Source organism: Haliotis asinina, chromosome 2, assembly GCF_037392515.1.
Source record: "Haliotis asinina isolate JCU_RB_2024 chromosome 2, JCU_Hal_asi_v2, whole genome shotgun sequence".
NCBI lineage: Eukaryota > Metazoa > Mollusca > Gastropoda > Lepetellida > Haliotidae > Haliotis > Haliotis asinina.
Window position 1 is genome coordinate 42187119 of NC_090281.1, and position 14937 is coordinate 42202055.

At 39.3% G+C, this 14937-nt stretch overlaps 1 protein-coding gene across 5 annotated transcripts in view; it reads left to right on the top strand.

The window, feature by feature from the left end:
- LOC137273720 (cubilin-like) overlaps window positions 1–14937 on the top strand; it is a 493514-nt gene that overhangs the window by 443516 nt on the left and 35061 nt on the right. For 2 of the 5 annotated variants that reach the window (XM_067806525.1, XM_067806526.1), the window contains exons 2-18: window positions 2855–2999; window positions 3296–3332; window positions 3707–3745; window positions 4765–4812; window positions 4974–5045; window positions 5283–5339; window positions 5801–6043; window positions 6704–6796; window positions 8454–8741; window positions 8928–9020; window positions 9244–9468; window positions 9904–9993; window positions 12089–12340; window positions 12731–12832; window positions 12986–13255; window positions 14200–14289; window positions 14448–14717. In XM_067806525.1, the coding sequence (XP_067662626.1) occupies window positions 2904–2999; window positions 3296–3332; window positions 3707–3745; window positions 4765–4812; window positions 4974–5045; window positions 5283–5339; window positions 5801–6043; window positions 6704–6796; window positions 8454–8741; window positions 8928–9020; window positions 9244–9468; window positions 9904–9993; window positions 12089–12340; window positions 12731–12832; window positions 12986–13255; window positions 14200–14289; window positions 14448–14717 (2365 nt within the window). In that variant the 5' untranslated portion in view covers window positions 2855–2903. The remainder of the gene's footprint in view (window positions 1–2854; window positions 3000–3295; window positions 3333–3706; window positions 3746–4764; window positions 4813–4973; window positions 5046–5282; window positions 5340–5800; window positions 6044–6703; window positions 6797–8453; window positions 8742–8927; window positions 9021–9243; window positions 9469–9903; window positions 9994–12088; window positions 12341–12730; window positions 12833–12985; window positions 13256–14199; window positions 14290–14447; window positions 14718–14937) is intronic. The other 3 variants (XM_067806527.1, XM_067806528.1, XM_067806529.1) reach the window with 3 other exon arrangements.

Genomic DNA, 14937 nt, shown 5'->3' on the forward strand with positions numbered 1-14937 from the left:
GTTCATTTAGAAATGTAATGCATCAGTGACAAATGTGGTGTCCAATGTTACTCCATACCATACGTTCCTGAATTATGTCAGGCCATAAGACATTGCATATATAAATACATATATAATACCATCACCAATATATAATACCAATGTATAAGTACCATCACTATAACATAGTTATTCAGAAACGCTTGTTCGGACATGATATTGCACGGTGATAATCACTGGAGTATTTGGTCCAGACTATATTTGTTTTCAAACAACATCGTTTAGCCGTAATGCTGCTGAAACAAGTATATACTCATGATATGGTCAACATTGTACAATCGACTCTACTTTTAGCTGAGATTTCTTATGAAAGTGGGTGAATTCAGTTTTACGTCGCTCTCAACAACATTCCAACAATATCACGTAAGGGAACACCAGACTTTACACATTGTACCCATGTGGGGAGTCAAACCAAGCTCTTCTGTGTTACGGGCGGAAATGTCTAAAGTGATACATCGGATATGCAAGTACGGCTTTGTTATACGATATATAAATATTGAGGAAATTCTGCAAAACTAATATCGTAAAGAGATACTTAGATAAAGTTTTGTGTTTCTTTTCGTAGTAATTTCGATTCCATTGAACCTCTGTGAATGTCGAATGGGTTTATGCTGTTTGTACTGTACAATACATACATGATTCACGTGAATCTAACGTTGTGGTCTAAAATTACGTCATATATGCGAAATAGAAACTTTTCAAAAAGAGGTAAAACAGTTTGGCACGTTATTTGTCGTTTTCCTGATTATCTTAAGTTCAATTTATGTTCAGTAAAACAACAGTTTACTTGAAGAGGAAACTTTGCGCTCAATCTATGGTCATAGAGAAGGCTGTATCAGCTGAAAAAAGCTGAGAAACCTATTCGAAATCAAATTGTTGTTTGGTAATAGCTACTTACTCGGTAACCACTTTACTGGTAAAGCAAACCCCAAGCTTTTGTGGCATTTTTTGTGACGATGTAACTTTTGCCCAAACTGTCGCGTTAATAGTATATATATGGATATTATACAGCACTTGTTTCTGATCATAGGTCCATAAGTTTCCAGCATCAGTTCTATGTACTCCGATGCTTTAACGCAGGCCAGTAAGTGTACAATATGCATGAAAAAGGGTCCTGAAATTTTTGTGCATTGTGACTTGTGACCATTTGATTGTGACTAGAGATTTAGCTCCGACAGTCCGTTATTAGGCTCGTCATGAGCACGCTCTGTTAAGATAGTTACCAGTCCTTTCTAAACTACACTGTGCAAATCAGTCCCAGTAATTTGAATAATTTTCTCTTAACCTCAGGTTTTGGATACACGAGTACTGTTTTGTGTTGAAATATCATGTAAGTGACGACCAATAAATGACTGACGTCGCATAAGGCCGTCAGTGTGTTATAGGGTATTGTAGGAAAGGTTTCAACCGTCTCACAGTTAATGCGTTGAATGGTCTCCTATACAATACATTCAAACTGTTACCAAACTTCACTGCCTGCAAAGAAACACGTTTGAGAAATAGTTCAGTTATGCTACACAATGGGGGCTTTTTGATATGTCGACCCCACAAGTTCATTCGGCATGATGTATAAATGGAGGTGAGGTTGCAAAGAAACTGTTATCTCTGCCATATAAAAAATGCCTTTCTACCTGCTACCTTCATATTTGTTTTGACGTCATGTGCTATTTTCACTGCTTCATACCCGTAAAGATCCGGGTTAGAATTGATCTTCAGCTGTCCTTGCTTGTCATAAGAGGCGACCAAGCGGATCGGTTGATCAGGCCTGCTGATTTGGTTGACACTTGTAATCGGTTCCCAGTTGCACAGATCAATGTTCATGCTGTTGATCACTTGACCGTCTGGTCATGACTCGATTATTTACAGACATATACCTGGAATATTGCTGAGTCATTTTGAACTCACTTACTCACTCACAGCTTCATTTTGTAATGACTGAAAAACGTGACGTGCTGCATGTGATCTGCTTGAGTTAGTCTCTGATATTCCCGTGGTAAACACACTGTGATGCTTAACACATGACCCCATTATAAATAGTTATATTAGTCTCGTCTATGGTCGGATGGACATGTACCACTTAGATTTCGATTCTCTCTCTTGAGCATGTTACGAAAAACAGACAGCGCTTATTCATGCTCAAGTGTTTTTTGTCCAATATATATACACCACTAGGCGTCACATGATTTCAGTACATTCAGTACAATATATGGGATGCAACATTGGATGTTTCATTTCAGATGCTCGGGGTGGGTAAGGGGTGGTGTGGTGAATAAAGCTAAGGAGGTTTTCGGGTACCGTGATTTTTCAAGGTCATATTTGTACGTATAACACATATTCTTAACAACTTGCCGTAGATTGGATTTCACGCACTCTACCTTTCATGTTCAATACACTGGATTATATACTACTTGTAAATAATGCTCTAAATACCTAACTGTAATTACGTTCAACAGTATACAGCAGGTTAACTTTACATCCTCGTCAAACGCAAAATCAGTATTATTTCTCCCGTTTGCCAGAGAGCAAAACTCGGGGCAAATAGTGCATAGCATTTCAAAACACATTCTATATTGTCTATTCTGGATTTGGACTCTCGAATCGTTGGTGCCTTACAACTGGAGTCCAATTCCGTTAGGTCTATCTCTGACACCGATATCGCTTGGTAGTACCTTTCCTCACACTACTTACTATAATGCTATGATAATAACCCCAAATGTTCCAAACATAGACTCGAATTACGGTGTGCGTTTTGATGTCGAGACCTTCCATAAACAAAAGCAATAGATGTTTCCATCGCATTGTACATTTTTTTCAGTGTCGACTGTCAATCACGGTAGCTGCAAGTTTCACATCTTCCATTTGAGATGAAGCTGTGCTCGTGCGGCGTGGCCGCAGTGCTGGTTTGGCTGGAGCTTGTGCTCTTATGTGAAACTAAACCCCTGAACCATCTAAACTGGCTGGTATGTCTGTCTGTCTGTCTGTCTGTCTGTCTGCGTGGGTGCGTGCGTGTCTGTCTATCTGTCTGCATGCCTGTCTGTCTGCGTGTCTGTCTGTGTCTGTGTGACAGTGTATCTCTGTGTGTATGCGTGTGTGCATGTACGTATAGATTTGTCATCAGAAGGTAAAATTGCATTGACATACAATCGTAGTACAATATACATGTTCCGTCGCTCATACGTCAATTTATGTTGAAAAGAGCTGTTAATTACTTGATGAAATGCTGCTTTACTATTCGATCTCATTCCTGATATTACAGAAAATATCTTCCCTACGCAAGAAACGACAAGTTTCCTGTGAGTATAAGCCTTTACTTCAATCCAGTAGGATTCGTATCATCTCCCAGCCGTGTGGCTGGGTTTCACAAATGTTTTAAAGATTTGGGGTTTTCTACATTTTCACCCAGAATTTGATATAGTCCAATGATGTAGGGGCACAGGTGTGTTGGTGGGGAGTGTTTTGTTATGTGTTTCAACATTACACACGAGTTCTTTTACGTGACCATGCCCCTAAACTGCACCGCAGGTCCCTGACATTTATTATAGAGATAGTATAATTATAACCATATATGCACAGTATATTGTAGTAACTGCCCTTGTTCGTTAGTTGTTCATCTAGCATTTGGAGGTATATTGGGAGATATTATCATCATGGTTTTTTCATGTTCAAGATCCAACAACAGCGACTACATCTGCTGCTATCACACCTTGTAAGTGAACACGTTGTAGGTCTAGGGTGGGTGTGGGAGGGTGGGTGTGGGTGGGTGGGTGGGGGAATCAATTGAAAACGCACGCATGAATGTTTCTCTGTGTGGCAATTAGGATAAATATGCTGGTTTCATTGAACCGACAGTCGAGCATGAAATCTGATTTTGTTTTGTTTTCTGTCATAGTAATGTGTGATGATACGCCCTGATCGGATGTCTCGATGTTGGGATAACTCGATATTTTTCTTGGTTCCATGAATATCGAGACATCATTGATCGACTTAGGATGAATCTGTAATATTCCAGAATACTCACCATTATACTCAACTACAAACATAACTATGTATGGAATCCTTATCTGAGCGTACATGTAGAATTACTACATTCCTGAAAACCTACATTAAACAATAATTGTGTCCTGATGTAACTGTAATACAGTATGCCATATGCATAAGAATCATTAATAGCTGTTATTGACGTTATAACGTTTCCTCTGTCTTCTTGAGATGCACCGACCCGTGAAGGTCTTCAATAACCCATGCTTGTCGTAGGAGGCGAATAATGGGATCGGGTGGTCAACTTCGCTGATTTGATTGACACATATCATCGTATCCCAGTTGTGAAGGACGATGCTCATGATTTTGATGACCGGATTGTCTGGTCCAGGATTGATTATTTACAGAACGTCACCTTATAGCTGGAATATTGGCTGAGTGTAGCGTTAAAAAAACCAAAAGCAACCAACGAAGATGTACCGAGAACGAATACTGGAAATTGTCATCAAGTCCTAGTCTTGGTAGATAATAGTGTTTAGTCACAGCAATTGACATGTCAACACTGGCATATATATCTAATTTAAAACGAGGAACATTGATCAAGAATTTTGAGAAACGACCGTCAAAGCTGGAAACTCTCGCGAAGAATACACATATCTATGTTGTTTCACTGATAAAGAGATCAGTAAAGTTATGAATTGTCCATTATTAGAAGTAATATGATTATATTTCTCCTCACTGTTCCAGATCCACCGACTGGGAGTACACATCAGCCCTCCACCACCTATAATCCTTGTAAGTAATGGTGTATACATGTACATACTTCATTACTACCGTAGTATTCTCAGGACTATAATATTGTCTCTGTTTGTAATCAGAGAAGTCGTATGAATTGATATTTGAACATGAACTACATTTTAAGTTAGATACATAAATATCTTTCTTGATTTCACAAGGGCTGAACTGGACTACGCCTGTTAGTACCGACACTCCAAGGCATAACAGAACCACATCCCCATACACGTTATGTAAGTTACAGAAATTTGACTTGCCTGCACGAGCATAAATTAGTTACTGTATGTAGCTATCTACAACCGACGACTAATGTTAAGTACAGTTTGTGTTTTAAGTTGGTGTATGTCTACTTTCAGCATCACGCTAGGCCTCATCCAGGTCTTATGTTGACCTACAACAATGCAGCTAATATATCGATAAAGGTATTTTCGCTTTTATTGATTGCTATGATAATTTTTTCCCTCATTTAGATCCAACGACAACAAGTGATACTGCATCCTGGAATTCTTCATTAAGTCCTAATGCTGGTATGTATAGCGTTTGGTCATAGCAACTAACCCGTGACGTCATATATATCTTGAAATTAAAACGAGGATCACTCATCATAAATCTTGAGAAACGTTTGACACGAAGGAGTGTCAGCAGTTATCTGTCAAAGCCTCATGCTGAAACTCTTAGTTTTGGTGTTCTAACAAGAATCTCTTAACAAATACCTGTTACTGAGGAAATGAATCCCCTTCCTTTCTGGAATACCGTAAGGTCAAAAAAACATATTAGAGTTGTGAAGGGCAGATGCGTATTTGATATGTTCAATGTTTTGTGAGGTAAGTGCCACACCACAATTTCAGTTAATGTTTTGAAATGTCGTTTCCATTTAGTGTTTAGTTATTATACCATGGTGCATTATCTGGTACATGTGTTGATCTTGCAACCTATCAAGGGTCATTAATAAAGAGCATAGAATACATATCGAGATATTTGCTTACAGATTGTTCCCAAAACCTCACTAGTACAGAAGGATCTTTTAGCAGCCCTGGAGCAGGGTCGTTGTACTCTAACAACCTTGACTGCTTCTACACCATTCCTTCACCACAAGCAGGGTACCGAATTCACATAACATTCCAGCTGTTCCAATTGGAAAGTGAATCCTCTTGCAGATATGACTTTGTTAGATTTTCCTACAACAGTCAGAAGATCTGCGGTCAGAAGTCCACACCTCTGTCATACTCCTGTACGTGAGCAACCTACTGATTATTACACCTACTACACTTTTCCAAACGTCTCTACAATATCTACTTCCCCACAGTGTTGCAGAAAGTAAATCCAATGTAAACCCCAAAGATTATCAATAATTTGATGGACATAGCTACTAACAGTAAAACGAAGCAGCTGAAAAGCAAAAGGATTAGTTGTAATTGTCCATCGTGTGACCTTTGTCAGGTACCAAATGTACTTAAGTTATATCCGTTCTGTCATTTCAAGAAGTACTGAATACGCAACCGCAGTGTGAGTCTAGATGCCGACTGAAAAGCAAAAGAAACCCAACACTGCTTTTATTTTTAATAAGAAGACATAAACATGAAAGCTTACTTTTATTATAAACCTCATTTTTCGAAACTTGCCTTACTTTTGCTGTTCAGTATATTAGTAATGATATTTAGTGTGTTTTATGTGTTTTTGTGTGTTCTTAAACTGCTGCTTGTAGATGTAGCCAGAATGGCTTGCAGAACTTAGTCTACATGAATGCAACCAGAGGTAACAAAGCCCTTTGCACATTCGTAAGAAATATCTGTCAACACGTGTAAGATTTGTCGTGGTTTGTATGAAAATAGTTACATTTGCATGAAATGTGTCCAGAATTCTAGGTATTCATACGTCATTTTTTTTTCAGTTGTGCCACAGGGTAGGGACTTACAGATACACTTCCACTCTGACGGTTCAGTTCAGTATTCTGGTTTTATTGCAACATATAGGATTCGAGAAAGTAAGTAGTACCTATTTTACAGTTGCTTATCTGTCTTATCTGTAAACACATTTAAGGGGAAATAAAATCCATACCTCAACCAACAAAACATAACAATTGTAAAATCTTCCAACCATGGTTTTATTCTAAGCGCGCTGTGATGAACCCCAATCCCATGAGTATGGAACAAAAGTGCACAGAAGTCTTTTGTACCCTGGATGCCGTTCCACTAACCAGTTTGATCTAATATCAATCTAACGCCAAATATGCGATTGTGAACATGCGAGGTACGAAGATTCTCCCTTTCTCTAACCTTGCTTTAGATATTCCAATAACCTAAGGGGAATTTTAGGAGCATGTGCGTCGTGAACGCTGGGTACCTGACATAATATGTGGCTGAACCTTGTCGACCAAGGCGTGATGAGGCATTCTGTACTTCACCACAAGCACAATAAGATGATATATAGACACAGACATACATCTTGCATCTGTGAGCAGTCTCGAAAAACACGCTTACAGTGAAATGGTCGCTCCTCTTCTTCGCAAAGAGTACTGGGAGACGCAATTTTGGTTTCGCTACGATTGACTTTCGCGATCCCAAGTTGGTCATGTGCATGATACTTGATGGCATTCACCCATGGATGGCTAATCAACAGTCACAGATCTGGACTGCTTATTTCATATTTAGGAGACGTCTGTTTTTACGGACACCCCCATTTCAATCTTCCTTAAACATTGTGTCCAGATATTCAAATTGGTACTGGTTACAAGATATTGTGAGATGCACCTGTGTGGCCATTCAGTTTTTAGTTTGGACCCTTGGCATCATGTATGAATAAATGAAAACAGTACAATGAGTTATGTCCTTATAATTACGTCATATAAAAGCAAATGAGTAGTGTCTCAAAACAGTCTCTTGCAGGGAACATGAAAGAGGGAGTCATTTTAACTCGCGATTGTAATTTCACATTGCTTTTTTTAAATTTTATTATCTAAGTGTGATTCTAGGGGACTGCTATCAATCTAAAAGGCACAAAATATTTCTTGCATATTTTGTTTCCTGTAGTGTGTGATGCATTTATTGTAGATTTTCAGTAAAACGGTGAAACAAATTGAGGATTGTGAAGCTGGAACTCAATAAAACTAAACTGCTTGAGCTTGAGAGATCATATGTCGAAAATTGAAGCATAAAAATAACAGCATTTGTATCGTTTTCTGATCGCGCCTCGTGTATGGTTTAGCAGTTGCAGACCTTTGCGGGAAAGGCACGATCATTACGTTATTTAACAACTCTCAACATCTTCAAGATATTGCATAATTGCAAACAATCTGCAGCATCTAACGACGAATTTGAGCAAGATACAGCACATGCGTAGAACGTTGGAATGCAGCGCTTCCGTTGCGAATACGAGCTCTGCATCAAACGCCGACTAAAAATCGAAAAACAAGAGTTAACTAATGAAAGCTGTTGCCTCAGATATCCAATAATGACAAAAGACAACATGTAACGTTTTCGTGTTTCCCTTGTGACCCCTACACACGCACTTGTACGCACAACATTTACCGTAATTATTTAACTTCTGTTGTAGATGCTGTTCCTTTATTAGACATACAGATCTTGCTTATTTGAAAATGAACATAGAGACGTACTTTTATGGCCAAATCTCTTCTTCTACAGACAGCTGTTACCAGGTCCTAACAGACACGGAAGGACAGATCCAGGTTGGTGGCAATGGCAGTGCCACCTACTCTCCCAACCTCGACTGTGTGTTCACCATCAGGCCTCCAGCAAGTGGTCCGTGGGTTGTTAACATCACTCTGAAAGAGTTCGATGTGCAGAGACATTATTCCTACTCCAGCAACTATTTTTCCAACTCCTGCAGCTATGACTACCTGCAGATTCTCACTGACGGTTACTCCTCTTCCAGAATGTGTGGAACGAGCTCTTCACCCGTATCTTACAAATGTGAGTACAATTCGATTGGAACAGTAATTAGTGAAAGGCACCATCGTGACGTTCCGTGCTGCTTCAATAAACACAATAGAGAATAATACAGTAGCGTCTGTGACCACGACATGCATTCCATAAAAATAAAGAATGACTATATGTTGTTGCGTCATGGATATTAGTATTTTATTCCTCTGTTTTCAGTCAACATCTTTGAAAGCGACCTGAACATCACCTTTCACAGTGATAGCTCTACTGAGAGGAGAGGAGTTAACATCACCTACGCTTACATGAACAGTAAGGAACGTTCAAAGTAACCTGTGGGCAAGTTGGAAACGTAATACACAATATACACACACAATGTACAGGGGCTAGATATTTATCAAGTCCATTGTTATGTCCAACCATATCTGCTTTTAGAGGAATGTATGTAGAGTTCTCTCCAGATCAGAGATGCGTACATGTATCAAATGCCGACATAAAAGTTACAAATGTAGATCATAATATCTGATTATTTCAGACACCTGTGTGATGGACCTCGACCAGAATAGTGGTACAATCCGCACCCCTGTGAGTGATGGTGGACTGACCTATTCAGCAGACACCTTCTGTATTTACTACCTCGACCTGGGAGATTCTCTCAAGACCGTTACTTTCACAGTCAAGGTCTTTGATGTACCTTGTGGAGATTACTTCATCATTAACGGGCAACGTTTCTGTGGATACAGGTTGATACAGACATCATGTGAGTAATGTTTTCATGCCCATCCAAGACTTCATATGGATGCAGATGATTTGTATCCTAGCATAGGATAACGATGGCTAATCAAGTGTAGAGAATGGAACAATGCTAAGTTCCAATAACACAAAAACATTAACTCTTGTATTTGTCCCATGAAAGTTAACAGTAAGCAAATAGTGATCAGTTTAGAATAACAAAACTTGGTCACATTTTCAAAAGAGCATGTTACGTTTTTGATCAGTTTAGAATAACAAAACTTTCAGGACAGTAACAGATAATCAGAATTGTTCTCTGCGATAACGTTTGTCTGAGTGTATGCATGAACATATCGATTCGCTGTCTTAGAGACCCGTGAAGTGTAGGCAATGAAAAATAGCAACTTATTAACCCTCATGTGAATTATGTTAATTGTTCTATAATTGGTTTTCTTTCCTTTAGTTCATTTGACTGGAAGGATCAATATTACCTTCGTGTCTGATAGTATTGGAACTGGTCGAGGTGTGGACGTTGACTACCATGTAACCAACTGTAAGTTATGTAATAAGCTAGCCAAGTATAATATTGTCCTTGTCTGTTAACAATTCATGTATAGTCTCACAAAGGTCCCATCTGTTGGTTAGTTGGACTCAAATTATTCCAACACCACTTTCTTAAAGTCTTGGAATGATATCTATAACTGATACACATAAACACTGGTTATCAAGCGGGTGTGTTTTTGGTCAGTTAATGTTCTGCACTAGGAACAATCACTGTATGTCATGCCGAGCTAAATACATAGTCTTTATTCCTTTCAAAGAATATATACCATTCCAACACACGGTTGTGATAACCTATTTATCATACGATTCATTCCTGGTTTATAACCTTTAAAAATATGCAGCACGTATGACGTTTGTTCGTATTTTCTTATTTTTTTCAAACACGCGTGGAACTACAGATACCTTCATTACCTTTTATAACCACAAATACACTTTAATGTTGCTCCTGGATTTCTGTGTCGTCTTCTCCTAAAGATTTCAGTTGGTCGGGGAACTGATGTTGGTATCTTCATAAGCCTTTGAATTTCTATCTCTGCCTTGTAGTCTACTCCATCTATCATGACCAGGCATGAATTGTCTGGCGTCAGACCTCAAAGCTCTGACGGTACTGTACTCACGGCCGTCAACGTCTGTACTATGGGGGACATAGTGTTTCGGCATGTCTACTCAGTTCTTCATAAGGTGGAGGAGTAAGAATATACATTTACCGTTCACCATTTTGGCTTGTGCACTGATACATGCAAACATTTGGCCCTAGGACATGGTGAGTGTTTAATTGTTGAGATGATGGATGTGTTCAGGTAACTGAGGTTAACGTCATGTTCAAATAAGGTGCATTTACATGGCAGAGTACATTTGTTTGACCTAGCTCGGATCTATTTAGTGTTTAATGTATATGCATCTGACATACAAAATTTTAAAATCTAAATTTATCAAACCTTTGTAGACACAAAAGGCTTTAAACTCAGAGATTCGTGACATATATCCAGCATGCATGAACGTGCCACGTTACGTGACGTCAGTCGTTTCGTCCCTGAGACGGGCAATACATTGTGGTGCGTGCATTCCGGGAAAGAGAAACAGAGCAAATGAATGCTACACAATAGTGTCACTTTGGTAAGCTCAACCCCTAATCGTTCAAAACATTAAACGGGTTTTGAAACGCTTAGCATGCCAGGGCTAACGTCTGCAGAACACCATGAGCCCACTAGGATGGTCCATGGGGAATGTCTCAACAACAAGAGGGTGCACATTTCCACTGCCACCAGAACACCCTTTCTGCACTGGTGAGACACTACAAGACGACAAATGACGTCATCAATCGGCCACATTCTGGACGTCCACGTGTGAAAACGCCAAGACTGGACAGATGGATAGGGGCGACCCATCTTCACCACATATTTCAGACTGCAGTGATGACTGCCCAGACCATCCCAGGACTTCGCCGTATTCACCCCAACACAGTTCAACAACCTTTAGGTCATCACGGGATCAGACCACAACGTCCCGCCATACGACCTTCTCTGACACAACGTCATTGACAGCTTGCAAAATGTGGTGCCGAAATCATGTCCACATACCCTTGTTTTGGTGGAGAAATGTTGTTTTTACAGATGAGTCCAGGTTTAATAGAACTTGACTTGACAACTGAACTTGAGAGAATCTTGCGTGACAACAACAAGCCTTCCTTGCAGGTTTGATAGGTTCTATGCGTCGTCGATACTCTGCCGTTCTCAATGCCGATTGAGGACATACCCGTTATTGACTTTGTGACATGTACGTTTGACCCCTGTCCCGCTTGTGGACTCGTGACGTCATTGTGATTGACTTTTCAATTTGAATTCCAGTTTGTCTCCCTCCATTAAATTTTATATGTACCTTGGACATCTTTACCGTACTTATCAACTGGGATAATAGTTTGACAATACACAATTCTTTATGTGGCTACTATAGTTTCGGACAGATTGTTCCATGGTCTGTCGTTTAGTCTGTGGTTCTGTTACAGCTAGTATCTGTAGTAAACAAAACACACAGGATGACCTTTCCCATCCGTTATAACATATCATTATATCTGTTTATTGCAGACACATGTGACAAGGTATATCGCACAACGTCAGGGAGTATGGATTCTTACTCTGTGTCAAGACTTGCTCTCCAACATGACATGGACTGTGAATACATCATTCGTCCACCCTACTACCCCTTTGTGATAACAATGTACTTCAGTCCATTCTACATGCCGTTTAACTTCGTGAACAGCAGCGATCCGTGTTCTGGCAGCTATGTTGAGATCAATGACACTCAGTACTGTGGAACTGTTTACGGCGAATACAACTGTGAGTACAAAAGAAGCGTCGAAATATATTTTCAAAGTTTGTGTATAATCTCTGTGCAAAACAGAGGAGCTATGGAAAATTGAAGAATGAGTTTTAGTTTTGTTCGTTTTCCTGTTCAACACTGGCATAAGGAATATCCCAACCATATGACGGTGACCTATGTATTATTGGTTATGTTGCAGACCATCCTGTGATTGATGCCATCGCGTGTGGCTGAATGGATACTCAGTCTAACAATTCATGATTGGCTGACGGGAGCCTCATGAAACCCAGAATAATCTTTACTTTTAGAACATAAAAAGCATGTTGAAGACATCTTGAATTCACACAAATCTGATGTTTTGCCTTCTTCTCCAAACATACAAATCATAACTTGCCATATGTTTGCAGTTACATCAGCCGGACCTGAGCTGCCAGTGAGGTATCATCATTCTCCAACAACGAACCCAGGAGTGAATGAAGTCTACCATATTTATTTCAACACCAGACCTGGTAAGTAACAGATGAGAGTTGGTTTAGTGAAGATTATCTAGATATTTTGTCCCACAAATGCTGAGTTATGGAGTATTCACCGTCATATTAATTGCACTTTTCATCACCATGTATTCGTTTGATAAGTGACATTGAATAGTGCAATCATTTCAGTTTCATGCAATGTAACGCTGACCAACAATGCCGGCTACATCAACAGCTACTCTGGTTATGCCTCTACGTCAGTGTACAGTCGTTCTTATAACGACAACACTCACTGCATCTTCACAATAAAGGGGGATGACGCCGCGGGTCAAACAATCATCTTTAGCCTGAACCTGTTCCAACTGGAGGACCGTGACAACAGCACGTCTCTCTGTAAAGACTATGTGGATATGAATGGCGAAGAGACGTTATGTGGATACCAGTACGGCAATCGTAGCTGTGAGTATATGGTATCGTGGCTTTCAGTTTTTTGGGATATTTTGATATAACAGTTTCATGAACACAACAGTCAATATCCATTTAACAGACGTGCAAAACAAGAGGGCATGGTTGTATAGCATTTTCACCTTTCTCAGACATAGATAATTAGTCCTCCGTACTTTATTAGTTTTGATACTTGTTTTCCCCAAGACAGTTTCATATTTTGTCAGATACGTACAAATATACATATTAGTTTTCACGTATTTTACTTTTCCTTCTATATCGAATATATTTATGCGATGTAATAAATCATACCGAAATATGAGTCTCCTTAACCTATGTAGACAATAACCTAGTTTTCAGCTGATCCTAATTTTCCCGTCTGAAAGTGTAAAATGGACCCTACAAATAACTCTGGTGACACTGAATTCCAATTCCTTGTTTTCTAAGAAAGGATTATTTACAAGTTAAGTTTAATTTTAAACTTTATTACCACCGTATTTTTATATTTTGGCTAAGAAATCACAGGCTGACTCTGTTTGATGAATTGATTCACAATGCATCTGGCTCACTGGTTACACCTGTATTGTGGTTTTTTTTCCTGATTCAGTGTAGTTCTCTAACATACAATGAGATTGATATAATCTCGATAAACATCAATTCCGCACCACACCTCCAAAGTTTTCTAGCGACGGAGTATTGTTTTGATATTTCCGTTTGTCAGAGTTCGCTGTACGACAAATCACGTTGTACGTAGTAATGCAATATACAAGTGCTTACAGGTATCAAATCACACTGATTGATATTTATGTATCCAGTTAAGTGAATTAGTCAAACAAATCTGGACTAGTTATCGCACGAAGTTGCGCATTGGGACGGAACCCAGTGCACAGGGAACGAGACTGTTCTGTAATCAATGGTTTGACTTGCTCAAGACTATTGGCTCTGCATTTCTTTTACAGTCAGTTTTGATGGTACTTTTGTCGTGACCTTCGTCAGTGACAATAGTCAGACAAACACGGGCTTCAACATCCATTACAACATAGTTCCAGGTGACTATTTCAACTTTTGTTATGTTCATGTGTGCAAAATAACAACGCAGAAACTGTAATCAATCTTGGATCCAATCACTGTTTTGAGGTACAATACGTAAACCTTTTCGACAATAGTGTTATCAGTTTTGGCTGAGTGTGATTCACTTTTGTTACAGATGGTTGCATTGTGTCACTCTCCTCAACTGAAGGCACTCTTCTCAGTCCAGTGGCAAGCAATGGGCTGTATCACAACAATCTTGACTGCCGATATACATTATCTAGCCCATACACCATGGCCAAGATCACAGTCACTGTCAACAGATTTGACCTTGAACCCTCATCGTACAGTTCCACAAACTGTCATAATGACTTTGTATACTATTCCGGCGGTTCCTACACTTCCGGGAGATATTGTGGTTTTGTTGCTGCAGGAACCACTGTTATCTGTGAGGACAACGTTTTAATCGTTTTTCCACATACATTTTCATTCTGACATTTCCTTTAGCATGTTTAATTGTATGAAATATGAAAGGCTTTTATGTAACAGCATCATTACAGAATTCCCTATTTTAGGTGATGACTCCCACGGGGAAAAATCAGTGTATTTGACTACATGGTTATTGTAACATTAACATAATTCTTACTTCAATCTCTCACAATCTGATT